This window comes from Zalophus californianus, chromosome 13 (genome assembly GCF_009762305.2).
Source record: "Zalophus californianus isolate mZalCal1 chromosome 13, mZalCal1.pri.v2, whole genome shotgun sequence".
In the NCBI taxonomy this organism is placed as follows: Eukaryota; Metazoa; Chordata; class Mammalia; order Carnivora; family Otariidae; genus Zalophus; species Zalophus californianus.
In genome coordinates, this window is record NC_045607.1 from 47652478 (window position 1) to 47668691 (window position 16214).

Consider the following 16214-nt stretch of genomic DNA (forward strand, 5'->3'; position numbering starts at 1 on the left):
TCTTTCTGCGACTGGTTTATTCCACTTAGCATAATGTCTTCAAGGTTCATCCATGTTGTTGCATATGGCAGAATTGCCTTCTTTTTTTTTAATTTTATTATGTTATGTTAATCACCATACATTACATCATTAGTTTTTGATGTAGTGTGTCATGATTCATTGTTTGCGTATAACACCCAGTGCTCCATGCAGCACATACTCTCTTTAATACCCATCACCAGGCTAACCCATCACCCTGCCCCCCTCCCCTCTAGAACCCTCAGTTTGTTTCTCAGAATCCATAGTCTCTCATGGTTCATCTCCCTCTCCAATTTCCCCCCGCTTCATTTTATCCTTCCTACTATCTTCTTCTTCTTTTTAACATATAATGCATTATTTGTTTTAGAGGTACAGGTCTGTGATTCAACAGTCTTACACAATTCACAGCTCACCATAGCACATACCCTCCCCAATGTCTATCACCCAGCTGCCCCATCCCTCCCACCCCCCATGACTCCAGCAACTCTCAGTTTGTTTCCTGAAATTAAGAATTCCTCATATCAGTGAGATCATATGATACTTGTCTTTCTCTGATTGACTTGTTTTGCTCAGCATAATTCTTTTTAAAGGCTTATTTTCCATTGTATGTGTATACCACAATTTCTTTATCCATTTATCTGTTGATGAGCATTTATGTTGTTTCCACATTTTGACTATTGTGCATGGTGCTGCAATGAATATGGGAATGCTAATATTTTTTAAGATCCTCCTTCAGTTCTTTTGGAAATATCCAGAAGTGGGATTGCTGGATCGTGTAGTAGTTTTATTTTTAATTTTAATCTCCATTCTATTTACCATAGTGGTTACACCAGTTTGCATTCCTATCAACAGTGCACAAGGGTTCCAAATTCCCTATATCCTCACCACACTTGTGGGGTTTTGTTTTTGTTTTGTTTTGTTTATAATAGCCATCCTGACAAACATGATACTTCATTGTGGTTTTGATTTGCATTCCCTAGTGATTATTGATGTTGGAGCATTTTTTCATAAAGCTGATAGCCATTTACATGTCTTCTTTAGAGAAATGTCTATTCAACTCCTTAGCTCATTTTTAAATCAAGTTTTGGGGTTTTTTGTTTGTTTGTTTGTTTGTTTTTTTGCTGTTGAGTTGTAGGAGTTCCTTACCTATTTTGGATATTAACCCCTTACCAGATATATGGTTCACACATATTTTCTCCCATTCCATAAGCTGCCTTTTCACTCTGCTAATTGTTTTCATTGCTGTACAGAAGCTTTTTAGTTTGATGTAGTCCCACTTGATTGTGATGCCTTTAGCTTTGTTCTTCTTTCTCAAGATTGTTTGGCTGTCTCCTTTGTGGTTCTATTTGAATTTTAGGATTTTTTTTCTCCTTCTGAGTAAAAGCCAGTAGGATTTTGATAGAGAATGCTTTGGATTAGTAGATAACTTTGGGTAGCATGGACATTTTAACACTATCAATTATTCCAATCCATGAATACAGGATGTCTTTCCATTGATTTATGTCTTCTTTAATGTCATTTATCAATTTTTTTAAAGTAGGCTCTGTGCCCAATGTGGGGCTTGAACTCAAGAGCCTGAGATCAAGAGTCACATGCTCTACTGGCTGAGCCAGCCAGGCACTCCTCATTTATCAGTGTTTTGAAGTATTCAGTATACAAGTCTTTCACCTCATTAGCTAAGTTTGTTTCAAAGCATTTTCTTCTTTTTGAAGCTATTGCAAATGGGACTTTTTCTTTCTACATAGTTCATTGTTAGTGTATAGAAACACCCCTGATTTTTCTATATTGACTTTGTATCATTCCACATTACTGAATTAATAATTCTAATAGTTGGGTTATTTTTTTTTAGAGTTTTCTACATGTAAGATTATGCCATCTACAGAGATAATTTTACTTCTTCCTTTCCAATTTGGATGCCTTTTATTTTATTTTCTTGTCTAATTGCAGTGGCTAAGACTTCTAGTACTATGTTGAATTGAAGTAGAAAGAAGAGGCATCCTTGCCTTGTTGTTGATTTTTCAGTTTTAGAAACAGCTTTCCATTTTTCACTGCTCAATATGATGTTAATCATGGGTTTCTCATATATGACCTTTGTTAAGGTCATTTTCTTTAAATTCCTAGTTTATTGACAGTTTTATCATGAAAGGATGTTGAATTTTGTCAGATGTTTTTTCTGTATCTATTATTTAATCTCTTGTTATAGGCCTATTCAGATTGTCTTTTTATTCTCAAGTCAATTTGGAAATTTGTGTGTTTCCAGGACTTTGCCTGTTTTATCTGGGGTATCTAATTTGTTGGCATACAATTGCTCATAGTATTCTTTTATGATCCTCTTTATTTCTTTGAGAACAGTAGAAGGGTCTCATCTTTCATTTCTAATTCCAGCAATGTGAGTGCCATCTCTTTTGTCTTGGTTAATCAAGCTAAAGTTTTGCCAATTTTGTTGCTCTTTTCAGAGAATCAACTTTTTAATTTATTTTCTATATTTTTTCTATTCTCTGTTTTATTAATTTCCATTCTACTCTGTTTCCTTTCTTCTTGCTTTAGGTTTATTTTGCTCTGAAACTCTGTTCATTTTTCTTCATTCTTTTATCTCTGCTCTTCAGGTTGTATAATCTCTATTAAACTTTATTCAAATTTGTTAATTATTTCTTCTAAATCAAATCTACCGCTGCTGATCCTCTTTAGTGAATTTTTCACTTTAGTCATTATTTTTCTACTTTAGAATCTTCCATTTATTTTTTTAATAATTCCTATCTCTTTATTGATATCCTCTATTTGCTGCAACATGTTCATCATACCATTTTAACTCTTTAATTGTGTTCTCTTTAGTTCTTTGAACATGTTTATAATGGCTACTTTGAAAACTGTTAAACTTGACATCTGGTTGCTCTACAGGCAGTTTCTGTTGTCTGCTTTTTTCCAGGGTATGGGTCATACTTTCCTGTTTCCTTGCATGACTAATCATTTTTATTGGAATCCGGACACTTTAGATAATATATTGTAGCAAATCTGGGTACTGGTGCCTCCCCTTTGGTGCTCCTTATTGTTATTTGCTTATTTGTTTAGTAACAAATTATTTTATTAGAGTCTCTTTGTCTCTTGCACCATTACGCTTCTGATATTGTTCTTCAGAGAGCATATCCTTAGGTTATGCACACAGTCACCCTGGGTTAACAGTGTTTTCTTTTTCAAGGTTCTCTTCGGTTGTCCCTTTCCCTGATCATCCAGCTGTTAAACTATTGCTAGGTGATTTCTTTATTGCTTACAACAATATAAATGCTCATAAACTAACTCAGTGAAATTCAGATTCCTTCAAAGAGATAGTTCTGGAAGTCAGTTATTGATATTTGTTCTGATCCCAGACAGTCTTCTGTCAGCTATGTTTTTCCAGGTTCTCTCATGCACACTAGCTGGCCCAGTTTAGCTTATATATCACATGATTCTACCAATATCATCCCAATTGCCCTTCACTACTACCTTCACCGTTTTGGGGAGCACCCTTAGGCTTGAACTTCTCCATACTCTGCTGCAAATGAAGTCAGTTCCTTTAGGAAAAGAAATGGAGCTCTCTGGTTTATTGCCTACTCTCCCTCCAGGCAAAATCTCTGAGTTATGGCTATGGGGCTGGAAGGGAGGACAATGACAAGTTTCTCTCTGAATGACACTTTCAGTTTAGGAGCTGAGTGCTCAGTGGTGGTGGTTGGCTGTGGGGTGCGGGGGCAGTACCTTCAGCTTTTTTTGCTTGACTCTCCTCATGTTACAGGCTGGGGGAAGGATGATTGGGGTCCCAGTATTCTTAGCAACATCACCTACAGGGTAGAGTTTCTTAAGGGCTGGGTAGAAGAAGAAAGACTCCACCCCTCACTGACACTTGCCTATAACTTAGCCTCAGTAGCAGATAGGTTGGGGGCAGTATGAGAAATACTGACATCCTGCCCCTCCTGGGATGATAGCTCTCCAACTGGGAACTAGGGGAGATGAAACTCTGTGTTCTTGGCTGCACCAGTGTAGAGTAAATTTTCCATCTTTCTGAATTGGGAGGGAGGAAGGGGAAAGCAGATCTTTCAGTTCAAATACCACAGACTGCCATGGTTCCTAACACATTTTAGTAAATTCTCTTGAATGTGTGTTTATTTTGTTACTAAATGTTCTTCAACCATACCCAGAGATTTTATCTGGTTGTTTCAAAATAATTTTCACTGGTTTTGCTGGTGAGCTTGTCCACAGAGTTCCTTATGCTGTTACGCTGAGAGTCAGAGAAATGCCACCCATCTTCTTTATTTCCTCTTTCTGGAACATGTGTTCTCTCCAGTAAGATTTATGTTGGGATTTCTGCTGTGTTTTACATTTCAAGGTGTCTGCCATGTTTTCCATCTCGATTTCTCTGTACATTCTGAGTTTTAGTTCATAATCCAGCTAACCAATTTTCTTTCCAACTCTGTCTAATGTTCTGAATTACTCTTTTGAGTTTTTAATTGTATTGACTATATTTTAAATTTTCTTCAGTACTATCTAGTTTTTTTTTTTAATCTGCCTGGTATTTCAGATATAATCTCATTGTTTTCTCTTCCTATGGCTTTGTTTCTAACCATTTATCCAATATGTATTTCATAGTATATATCTGATCTGTTCCTAAAATCTAAGGAATTTCTATTTCTTGTTTACTAAACTTATTTGCCATGAATGACTTAAATTTTATGAAATACTCGGTATATTGAGACATATTTTTAAAATTTATTTATTTATTTGAGAGGGGGATAGGGGCAGAGGGAGATGGAGAGAATCTCAAGCAGGCTCCACACTCAGTACAGAGCCTGTCGAGGGCTCGATCTCATGACCCCGAGATCATGACCTGAGCCGAAATCAGGAGTCAGACGCTTAACTGACTGAGCCACCCTGGTGCCCCAAGATATTTGAACTTTTGAATATTCACTGCATAGTTGATGCCATGAAGGAAATTTTAATTTTCAAATGTGTGCGAATGGTATTGTGGCTCCCTTAAAAATATTTATCCTTTAGAAGTACCATAGAAATACTCATGGATGAAATTATATGATGTATGTGAAGTGCTTCAAATAACATGGGAAGAGTGTAGTGGGTGGGAATATAGAAGAAACGCATTGGCTATGAGATGATTATTCTTGAAGCTGGGTAATAAAGGTTCATTACTATTCTTTGTATTTTTGTATACATTTGGAATTGACTTTCCTATTCCTTACTGCTTTAACCTTGTAATCTTGATTCTTACGGGGAGAGAATTTGTAAACTAAAGTGAGGTCAAAAAGAGCAGTTAATGAACACATCATCACATTCCGATGTGTAGACTTTTTAAACCTGAATCATCTATAAAGCTGAGGGCATCGTTTGCAAACACTGACAATTTCCTGTTAATTTTCCCTAAATGAAATCATCAAATGCTTTTGTTTTTATTCTGGAAAAAAATGTGCTCTGCAACAAAATACCTATGAATTCAAGCACACATCTTTTTCAATAATATGCTGAATTCTACAACACTTGGGTATTCTGGTGGTTGTACTTTTTTCAAAAATCTTTTCCTCAAGATCCTATTGATGTGACCAGCTATTTGATTTCTGTGTGTGTTCAGTTTACTGAGTGAGGTAAAACCAACAACTTTTTGTTGATTGCTCATTTTTTTTAAAGATTTTATTTATTCATTTGAGAGAGAGAGGCAGAGAGAACATGAGCAGGGGGAGAGGTAGAAGGAGAAGCAGACTCCCCGCTGAGCAGGGAGCCCGAAGCGGGGCTTGAGCCCAGGACCCTGGGCTCAGGTTAAGCAGTCGCTTAACCGACTGAGCCACCCAGGTGCCCCTCTTTCCTTTTTAAAATAGATTTTATTAAGTCCAGAGCAGAAACAACCTTTTTTTGTTTTTAATTTGACAGAGAGAGCACAAGCAGGGGGAGCAGGAGAGGGAGAAGCAGGCTTCCCCACTGAGCAGGGAGCCTGATGTGGGGCTGGATCCCAGGATGCTGGTATCATGACCTGAGCTGAAGGCAGACATTTAACTGACTGAGCCACCCAGGTACCCCAGTTCCTGAATATATTTTGGATGGTAGAATAAATATCTTCCTGGTGTGTGGGTTTTGAAGAGTCAAGGATAACTCCATGTTTTCGGTTTGAGGAACTGGAAGGATGAAACTTCCAACGCCCGAGATGGGAGAGTACTGGGAGAGATTTAGGGGTGGAGGTGGGGACTGGAACCAGTCACTGAGGAATGAGTGGAGATAGAAAAGTCCAAGAGTTGACCCCTGGAGCAGGTAACATTAAAAGATCTGAGAGAACAGCAGGAACCAGAAGAGACTGAGTAGCAACCATTGAGGTAGAAGGAAAACTGAGTGTGGTGTCCTTGGAAGCCAAGTGAAGAATATTTATCGGGGAAGAGGGAGGGATTAAATGTATCAAATGCTGCTGATAGGAAAAGAAAGATTAAGTCTCAGAACTGACCAGTAGATTTAGTAAGGAGGTGACCTTGAGAATAGTGGTGGTGGTGTTAGAAGTGGGGTACTGGCAAAATCTGGATTGGAGTGAGCTGAAGAAATAAAAGGAATTGGGAGACAGAAGAGATCTTCGGGGGCTATATCCCAGTAAAAGGAAAAGCAGTAAGACAAACAGCACACTAATTGTGGCCAAGAATTTTTTTTTTAATGGGAGAAGTACCAGCATATTTGTGTGCTGGGAGAAATGATCCAATGAGGGAAAATTTGAGTATGGAGAGATGGGCAACCACTAAAGTGAGGTCTTTGACAGGTGAGAGTCACACAGGAAAGACAGAATTAGATTTTCATTTACACAAATATTCGTCGAACTTGTGCTAATTACAAGGAACTGAGGATCTCAAGTGAAAAGGACAAAGTTCCTGTTTTTATGGAGGTTTATCAAATAGTGAGGGAGATGGGGAAGTCCTTAACTGAATGACAGCCCTTTAAATATTTAAAGTTCTGTTTTTCCTTCAATGGTTAAAGATACTCAATTTCTTTAACCATTACTTATGTGGCATGGTCTTCCCAGTGCTCACACCCTTCTAAACTGGTGCTCTTTAGATGGTCAATGTTCTCCTCAAAGTGTTGTGCCCAGAACAGGACACAGTGTTCCAGACATGATTTAACAAATTCAGTATCAAGAAAGATTATTTTCTTATTTTACATGAACTGCTACAAAGCCAGGTCTCCTCTAGTGTCCACTCCTTAAAGAGAGTAGATGATTATGGTAAAAATCTCAAACAGTGCAGAAAGGCATGAAGTAGACAGTAGGTCTCTTGATTCATACCTCAGAGATTATTACTAAACTTTTTTTTTTAAAGATTTGAGAGAGAGAGAACGAGGAGGGGAGGGGTGGAGGAAGAGGGAGAAGCAGAGTCCCCGCTGAGCAGGGAGCCCAACACTGGGCTTGATCCCAGCACCCTGGGATCATGACCTGAGCTGAAGGCAGATGCTTAACCAACTTAACCAACTGAGCCACTCAGGTGCCCCTATTACTAAGCTTCTTACCAGAAACTTCCTATGAACAGAAAGCATAAATATGCTATCCACACACCTGAACTGCGTTATTTTACTTCATGTATTTTTCTGATTTCCACTTTAACCAGACATGATTCCGTACTGGCACATAAAGATAATGCATCATTTATTTGTATTATGTACCTTATTTAGATGCCACCATTGAGGATTTTAGCCGTTCCTAAGCTTTTGCCTATTATAAACAACTCCAGGATGCACTGGGGCTAATGTGCAAAACATTTCAGGTCTCAAATATAACCCTGGTATTCCAGCCTTCTCCATTTTTTTTTTGGTTAACACTCTACATATGAACTATTCTGGTTCATCCACAAAATTATGAAAAACAATGCATTACCAATAACGTTTTCTAAGTAGACGCAAATGCACTTATCAGTAACTTGGCACTCTTCCAAAGGGCTAAGTCACTAAGCTACAACTTTTCCATTATGCCCATAATCCACTGGGTTAACTCTGAAATACTCAAACTGATCACCGTGTTTACTTAATTTTATAGCTTAAAAAAAAAAGTGAAAGATGATGTAAGTAAAAAGCAATCCAGGAAGAAATGGTCAGCAAAGTCCTCAAGAATGAGGTATCCGGAAGAATATATTGGCTTTGTATAAGGAGTGGCTGACGGGTAACAACAATAGAAGAGAAGTATATTCCACGTGAGAAATCTGAAAATGAGGTTGCTAGAAAAGGCTACTGAATCAAGAGACACCCCTGAATGCCACCGGGGGAGAACTGTACTTTTTGAAGGCAGGAAGAAAAATGCCCACGTTTTTGCCTTGACATCCTCAGACATGTACTAAGAACGAAGGAAAGAAGGTATATATAGTATTATGGAGTAGTGGATCAGGGCTTACAGAGACAGGGAGCTCTGGGTTCGGATTCATTATATCATCTGTGTATCTCTAACGTGCAGCCAGGGTTGGATCCCTGCACTGGGGAATTCAAGAGTCATGATCCCACATAACCCAAACAGCTCAATATTAATGCTGGGGGGGCGGTAACCGGTTTATTTTGTTGTTTACAATTAGCAGCTTATTATCTTGAAGACAGTCTCCTAGACACAAACACAGACTTTACAGATTCTCTAAAGACAAGCTACATGACTAAAGGACCCAGTAACAGACCACAGTGAATAGTAGTATCTCTGAGGGAAAAAAAGGATCTCCCTGCGAGAGAAAACAAAACACATTCCTATAAAATGAACAACAAAAAGCAGAGAAAGAAGCAAGCTTCTGTTTTATGAAAAATTCCAAACCATTAACTCATGTAAAATAATTCATCAACTCATAAAAAGTAGAAACAAAGGTCAAATATTAATTTTAAAAATACCTGACACACTAACAGGTGTGTCTGTAGTCTCTTACAGAGTTTCGGACTCTCTGAGGATTAAACACCCAGTTATTCTCAAGTTGTTGCAGGCCTAAGTATTGTTCTCACTGTACAGTTATTAATGATCCTCTTTTTTAATACAATGAAGACGGAACCCAAACAGAACTCCTCTTAGAATTACCATCTTAAAGTTTGTGCTTCACATCAGTTATGTTTTCAAGAACTGGATCTTTTTATTTTTAAGACAACTTTATTACTTGATTATATTCATTGTAAAAAAATGTGAAGACACAGAAAAATAGAAAATTAAAATGATTCAGTGACCCAACCCCAAATACAGTAACAAAAGATTACATATCCATTTCTGGTCTTTTTGTACATTAATGTAGAACTTTAAAACAAAATTAGCAATGGAAAATGTGTGCACATATTCTTTTTTCCTTTCATATTATAGAGCAGCCATTTCTTTAGGACATTAAATGTTATGTGAAAACATGATCCTCAGCTGCTCCACAATCCAATTAGAGGTAGGCCGTAATTTACCTCCAACTGTTGGATATTCAGATTGTTCTGAATATTTACTATTATAACTAATGGTATATTAGACATCCTTCCGTATACATAATTCTTTGTATCTCTGATAATTTTTTAAAGATAAATTCCTAGGAGTAACCAGCACAAAGGGTCTAAGTATTTTTAAGCCTTTTGATACATTTTAGCAAACTGCCCTCCAAAAAGACTGTACAAATTTAGTCACACCAATCAACAGCCTAAGAATTCCCATTTCTTCCTCATATTTCCTTGGTAACATTAGGCAACTGGATGTTACCTCCCACCCTTTATTATTACAAATTTACTGGGGGAACGGTAGATGGGGTCTAATCTTTTTTTTCTTAAAGTGTCAGAATTTTTCCACATATTCACTGGTCATTTTCTGAAGCAGTCTAAGCCTTCTAGAAGGCATCTCTGATACGTGCATGTCTTCTTGTCTTATCATGTTCTTCTCCTTAACAGGCGAGGGCATGAGAGCTGCATGTCTTTTCCATATTTTTTCCAAGTTAAGCTGAAATTTCTCAAATGGCTGAAATTAGAAAGTCTTCTTGTCTCCTAGGCAGCCATGCTCGTTTAATGTCTTGGTAATAAAACAGAAAACTGGGCCATATTCTAAAAGGAAGAAAACAGGCACAGTTAACCAAGCACTTGCTGTAGGTAGTGATTCTGAAGATCAGGATAATCACCAGGAGTACTTATTATAAAAAACCAGATTTTGATTTCAGAGACTGAGGACTCACGGTATACATTCTTTCAATAAACTCCCCAAGAATTCTCCTGTTCACCAAACCTTAAAACCAACCAACCAGATGTGGGACTTGTGACATAGCCCCTAACTCTTAGTTCCTCTCTCTCCTTTCTTTGTGCTTATCTCAAGAAGGCTGTTCAGATTCTCCCGGACCTCCAGCCCTTGCACATCCACTAGGATACATTTTATACACCAGCCTCCAGCCTGGATTAAGGTAAATCAACCTCTGTCATTCACCTTAACCCACTGAAAAAAAAAATCCTTGAAATCTTAGTACGTTAGTATCTCTAAACCTAATAGGATCTTATTCATCACTGCAAGTCTTATCTATCTTTGTAAACCACAGCTGGCCACACAGTGCATGCTAAGTGTTTCTGGAATGAATGAGAGAATGGAAGACACACATTTCAGTGTAGAGGGGACTGAACACACTACCCCAGAATAAGGGATTATTAGTAGGGTGTTCCTTAATGTGATAGAATGGAGGCCATGATTCTCAGTATCATCTAGAGCAGCAATTCCTCATTTTCTTTCTTTAGATCATGTATCTTTTTGAGAATCTGAGGAAAGCTACACATATTAACCCTCTTTAAAAATGCATACATACAGAAGCACGCTATTTTTACATACTTGCAGAAACTTCACAGAAGGAAAGGAGAACATGGATTTCTACCATCCTAGCATTTTTTTTACTTAAAAATGAAGCTGAAATATACATTTATTGCTTGAGAAATTATCTTCAAATTCAAGACTATGGTCAAAATGGGGTCAGTTGGAAAACCTAAAGAAAACCCCAAAAACAACAAAAAAAAACCCAAAACCAAAGAACAACCCATCACATGTTGCAGGTGACATTAGCCTCTGCAGCAGCAGAAGTAGGAGTCATATTTCCCATAATCAATAGCGTGCTTATTTAGAGAAGCTAATGTCCTGCCATTCCTGTTGCCCTACATTCAAGGAAATATAACAGTTTCCACTTTAAACTGACTTTCCTCAATTCTTAGAAATTAATTTGTTTCCCCTTTCTTCACAATTATAATAAAGGCTTGCCTATATTTCAATTATGATGCAACACTTCATGGGGGAAAGAGGGGCTATCATTTACTCATTAAGGAACATTTAGCTCCTAGGTATAGAGGCTGAAACCAACACATGTGTTTCCTGTCCCTTATGGGCTTAAAGTCTGGTGAGGAAAAAATGGAATACAAGTTCCAATATTCCTGACTTTGCCAGTGCACAGGGCTGAGAGACAACCTGTTACCTGCAAGAACAGGCCCTGTGTGTCTCTCAGGGGTTTTGTAATGATAGCTGGAAACCGGCTGGGTTGGAGCACTTCCACCATGCACATGGTATCCACTAAAATCACAGCTCCTCAATGCCCAGCAGCTATCAATCACTGACCACCACACAGTGTCTTCATCACACTAAAATTGTGGCTTTCATTCCAGAGCTCCTCAGTGGTAGCAGGTCAGGTAAGGGAGGGCTTTTATCAACTTTTCAAATCCTCTCTCAACTACTTGTCATAAGACCCAAGAGTATAGGTATGAGCTAGACCTTAGGACATGCTAGCCACCTTCTCTGGATACTAGGGGAATGTAATATCCAATCGATTTGAGGCAACTCCTTATCCAGTGTGGTTAATCAAGAGAGTCACAAAATGTCCAAATAAAAATCATGTGTCTCTGAGCTTATTAGCACTCAGTTTAAATTATATTCTGGGAATTAATACTAGAGTTGAAAAGCTACCAGTCTACAGCCCATCCCATGTTTATCATTAATCACTGTCTTTGTCTGATACAACATCAACACTAAGTCGACATTCCTTGGCACTGTTTTGGTATTGCTATTAGAGTTCTGGCTTTAAAGGCTGCCAACACTCTGCCTGGGTCTGCCAAAGAGCAAACCGCTTTGTCAGCAATGTAAGCCATGCACAGAACAAGCACTATCAACCTTCTGAAGTATGACTTAGGGATACCCTGCAAAGCATGACAATGTTAAGAGCCTGGCAGACGAGATACTAAAACTCTCACCACCTGAACTTTCAACAGTCTTACATTACTTGCCAAAATATATAACTACTCAATTTCACAATGGTTAGTATGGTAGTAAAGAGCATGAAAACTTGTAGAGAACTTCTAGACTAGTATAAAATACACGACGAGCTGGACCAAGGACGAAATGCAAGAAAGAGAAAAAGGCAGCTGATGGTCTGTGGAAGCGTCTGCTTGCAGATGGCTGAGGGTACCTACCTTCAGGTTATGGAGGGTTTCTGACCATTCCATGGACCCTATCTGAGGTATGGTAGTGAGGAGTAAACTTTTGGCTTTATTGGCATTTTCTTTCAGGGTCTTTAAGACCCGGTCCACCGAAACCTAGAAAAACAACAGCACACGATGTTACAAGCCATTTACAATCCCACTGCTCTCCGCAGAACATTTTCCTGAGCTCCTACCTGATCTGTAAAGTCGGTTTACTCCAATTTCAATCCCCTGAGCACCAGCTCTGCATTTTTCAAGGCAGGCTTGTTCCCGGGGTGGGGGTAGGGGGGTTGTGCCTTGGAGAAACCCAATGACATCTCTGAAAAGCACTGCTGTTTTCAATATAATGTCTGGGAAACTATCTCAGATGTATAATGTGTTAGCATGGTCTGGAAAGATGTGGCTAATTCTCCTCACATCCACAGTAAAATGGATTCCAGTCTTAAAATTGTTTCCACACTGGCTAACCAATCACAAGATAAGCACATTGGTCTTCAGAGAAGTCTTCGAGCTAATAGAGAAATGCTGGAATCATAGTACCATCATTTCTACAGCTCCCAATGAATTAATGGATGGGCGGCTAACATCACAGAACAAAAACAAAAAAATCCCAAACCGAACAAACAATCCACTTTAATGAGCTTCCTGACAGGAAAACTAAACAGTGGTTTTGACATCTGAATTGGATCAACTCTCTGGAACCAGCTGTCAGTTTACAGAAAATACAGAGGACAGAGAAATCTGTCAAAACTACCCCCAAGGAGATGATTTCAGTGATCCAGAAAATTTCCTATAGGAAACTCTACAAGACAGATGACCTAGTTTCTTTTCAGAACACTTGGAAGTAAAAAATTGTGATGTTTGAGATAGTTAGAAACATGAACTGTGCTTCAATATATTAAGGAATTACTGTTGGAATGTGACAGTGATAATGGGGTTAGGTTAGATGTTTATGGATAAAATCATCGATCACAGAGTCCAGATGAAATATAATTGGTCCTAAGCTGATATGTTTATAGTTGAAGCTGGATGTTGATTTACAAAAGCTCATACTGTTGTCGACTTTTGTATATGACTGAAATTGCTCCATAAGGATGTTGAAAAAAAAGTTGTGAATGTAAAATGGATGATCAGAGGTGGAGTACTTGTCACACCTCACCTATACTTAGAGGGTATCTGAGGTTCAGGGACATAAAGATTACAACTTTCTTTCTATTTCCTGGAGTTTATATAAAGTCCAGATCCGTCCCACAAACACTGAGGTGTGTTTAGAAAAAACTGACGAGCACTGTAGCAGATGGGAGTCCCATTACTGTGGGAACACCCTGCAGTGACCAGCTGGGTGCTCGCAGGTACACGCAGAGGCATGCTTTAAGCAGTCTTCCAATGCAGGCTCATGAAGCATCCAAGAAATTTACCTTATATTTACTTTTTTTCCTTACACTTTTCCTTTGACTGATATTTCTTTTCTTTTTTTTAAAGATTTTATTTGAGAGCAAGAAAGAGCACGAGTGGGGGGGGAAGGGGTAGAAGGAGAGGAAGAAGCAGACTCCCCGCTGAGCAGGAAGCCCGATGTGGGACTCGATCCGGGGACCCTGAGATCATGACCCGAGCTGAAGGCAGACACTTAACCTTCCTTTGACTGATATTTCTATACAGACTCTGATTGCTCTTTTCTCGTCTTTGTTCCTGCTGTTGGGCTCCACCCAAAATGCCTGTTCTACTAACCTCCTCACAGTAAAATCTAACCCTCTGTTGAATGCCCAGTTCAAATGTCCAGTTTTCTTCCAAACATTTCTGCGCCAGCCCCCTGCATTATAGCTGGCACGTGATGACCGCCTTCTCAGGAGCCAACTCTATAGGGGCTGCTCTACGTATCTAATTTGGTTTCATTCTCCCAGAAATCCCGCAAGCTCAGAACTGTAAGTAAACAACCACCACCCCTCACCTCTGGCTCCATCCCACAGAAGAGTAAATGGATCAATGAACTTGCCCAGTGTTACAAGTAAGTGGAGTAACAGGAACCTGAAGGTGGGTGTAGGCAACTCGAAAATCTTTGTACCGTGCCACACTGCACATCTGGTTTAAAGCACGGTGACACACACGGCTGGCTGAGGATGCGATTTTCGCCTGTGCTTTTCTTGTGGCATTTAGCATCATCTGCCTTCATGCCTTACCATTTACACACAGCTTAGCGTCTCTGCTTTGAACTCAAGGGGCTCTAAATGCCTGCTTTCCAAACCTCATGTAGTAAAGGAAAGCACCACATGCTCTGCAGGGGAGACAGATGTTACTAGACTGAGCAGAAAGCCACAGGCAGGAAGCAACCTGCTCTCAGGGAGCGGTAGAGACTGGAGCCTCCTGCTAACTGGAGGCTGCTTCTCACAACCATGAGGCTGAGCTGTTCCTTAGGTGACCAGAGCCTCCCGCTAACTGGAGGCTAACTGGAGGCTAACTGGAGCCTAACTGGAGGCTGCTGTCCCTTAGGTGACCAGAGCTGCCAAGTCAGAGATTATGCTGTGTCAGGATCTGGAAGTTTCTTGCACACAAAATATCCTAGTAGTTAGCAATGGTTTATTACACTGAGGAGTCGGGACAAGGTACTCACACAAAACAAAGAACCTGTGTTCAAGTACAACCCAAACTCCATATACACACATGGACTGACAGCAAGGGTACCTTACTGTTTTACATGAAAATGGACAGCACAACAAGCAGCTCTGAGATGGTGGGAAGGGTCATCTTGGAGAAGAGGTCACCTCCCATAAATGTGCTCACAACAGCCACCCCTGCACTTGTTCACTTTAAATCCCCTTGACTGTAATTTTGTCCCTTTCTCTATTTTAAAGATTTTTATTTATTTGAGAGAGAGAAAGAGAGAGAGTGTGCACACGAGCAGAGGTCAGGGCAGAGGGCGAGGGAGAGAGAGAATCTCTAGCAGACTCCATGCTGAACGGTGAGCCTGACATGGGGCTTGATCCCACGATCCTGAGATCATGACCTGAGCCGAAATTAAGAGTCAGACGCTCAACCAACTGAGTCACCCAGGTGCCCCCCTACCCTTTCTCTATTTTAAAATGAGACAGGATAAGACAAAGGATCCAGTTTCTTCAAGTGAAATGCCAGGAGTGAAAAGACGGGGGAATATTAGATTAAAAGAGATTTAAGAGGCAGATCATTTAAATGCAATATGTGGATTATAAGGGACCCTGATTTGAACGGTTATATGAGACAAGAAGGAAAATGTAAACAGTCTGGATATTTGGTTACATTAAGGAATTAATATTTTTTGGTACAATACTGGTATTGTAGTTATTTTGTTATTATTTTATTTTATTTATTTTTTATTAAATATATTTTATTTATTTATTTGACAGAGAGAGAGACAGCGAGAGAGGGAACACAAGCAGGGGGAGAGGGAGAGGGAGAAGCAGGCTTCCTGCTGAGCAGGGAGCCCGATGCAGGGCTCAATCCCAGGACCGTGGGATCATGACCTGAGCCGAAGGCATATGCTTAACAACTGAGCCACCCAGGCGCCTATTATTTTATTTTTTTCAAAAAAAGGCCTTCTGGAAAAATATTTACTTCAAGATAATGAGGGCAGGGGAGAGGGAAGTGAGTAGGAGCATACATAGGACACAAGACTGGCTGTGGCTGGTAAAGCTACATGATGGGTAACTGGGGGTTCATTATACTAGCTTCTCTCCTTTTGCCTATGTTCGAAGTTTTCCACAGTGAGCATATTTACGGCGGAAGCCTGACTGAATTTGTCCAGTGTC

The 16214-nt window shown here is 39.4% G+C and overlaps 1 protein-coding gene across 1 annotated transcript in view; it reads right to left on the reverse strand.

Annotated features, from left to right (window-relative positions):
- Positions 1 to 8528: 8528 nt before the first annotated feature.
- Positions 8529 to 16214, reverse strand: part of LOC113935019 (methylthioadenosine phosphorylase) — a 47395-nt gene continuing 39709 nt past the window's right edge. Inside the window, exons 7-8 of the mRNA XM_027616732.1 lie at positions 12427 to 12549; positions 8529 to 10041 (exon numbers count right to left, since the gene is read on the reverse strand). Of these exons, the coding sequence (XP_027472533.1) occupies positions 10003 to 10041; positions 12427 to 12549 (162 nt within the window). The 3' untranslated portion in view covers positions 8529 to 10002. The remainder of the gene's footprint in view (positions 10042 to 12426; positions 12550 to 16214) is intronic.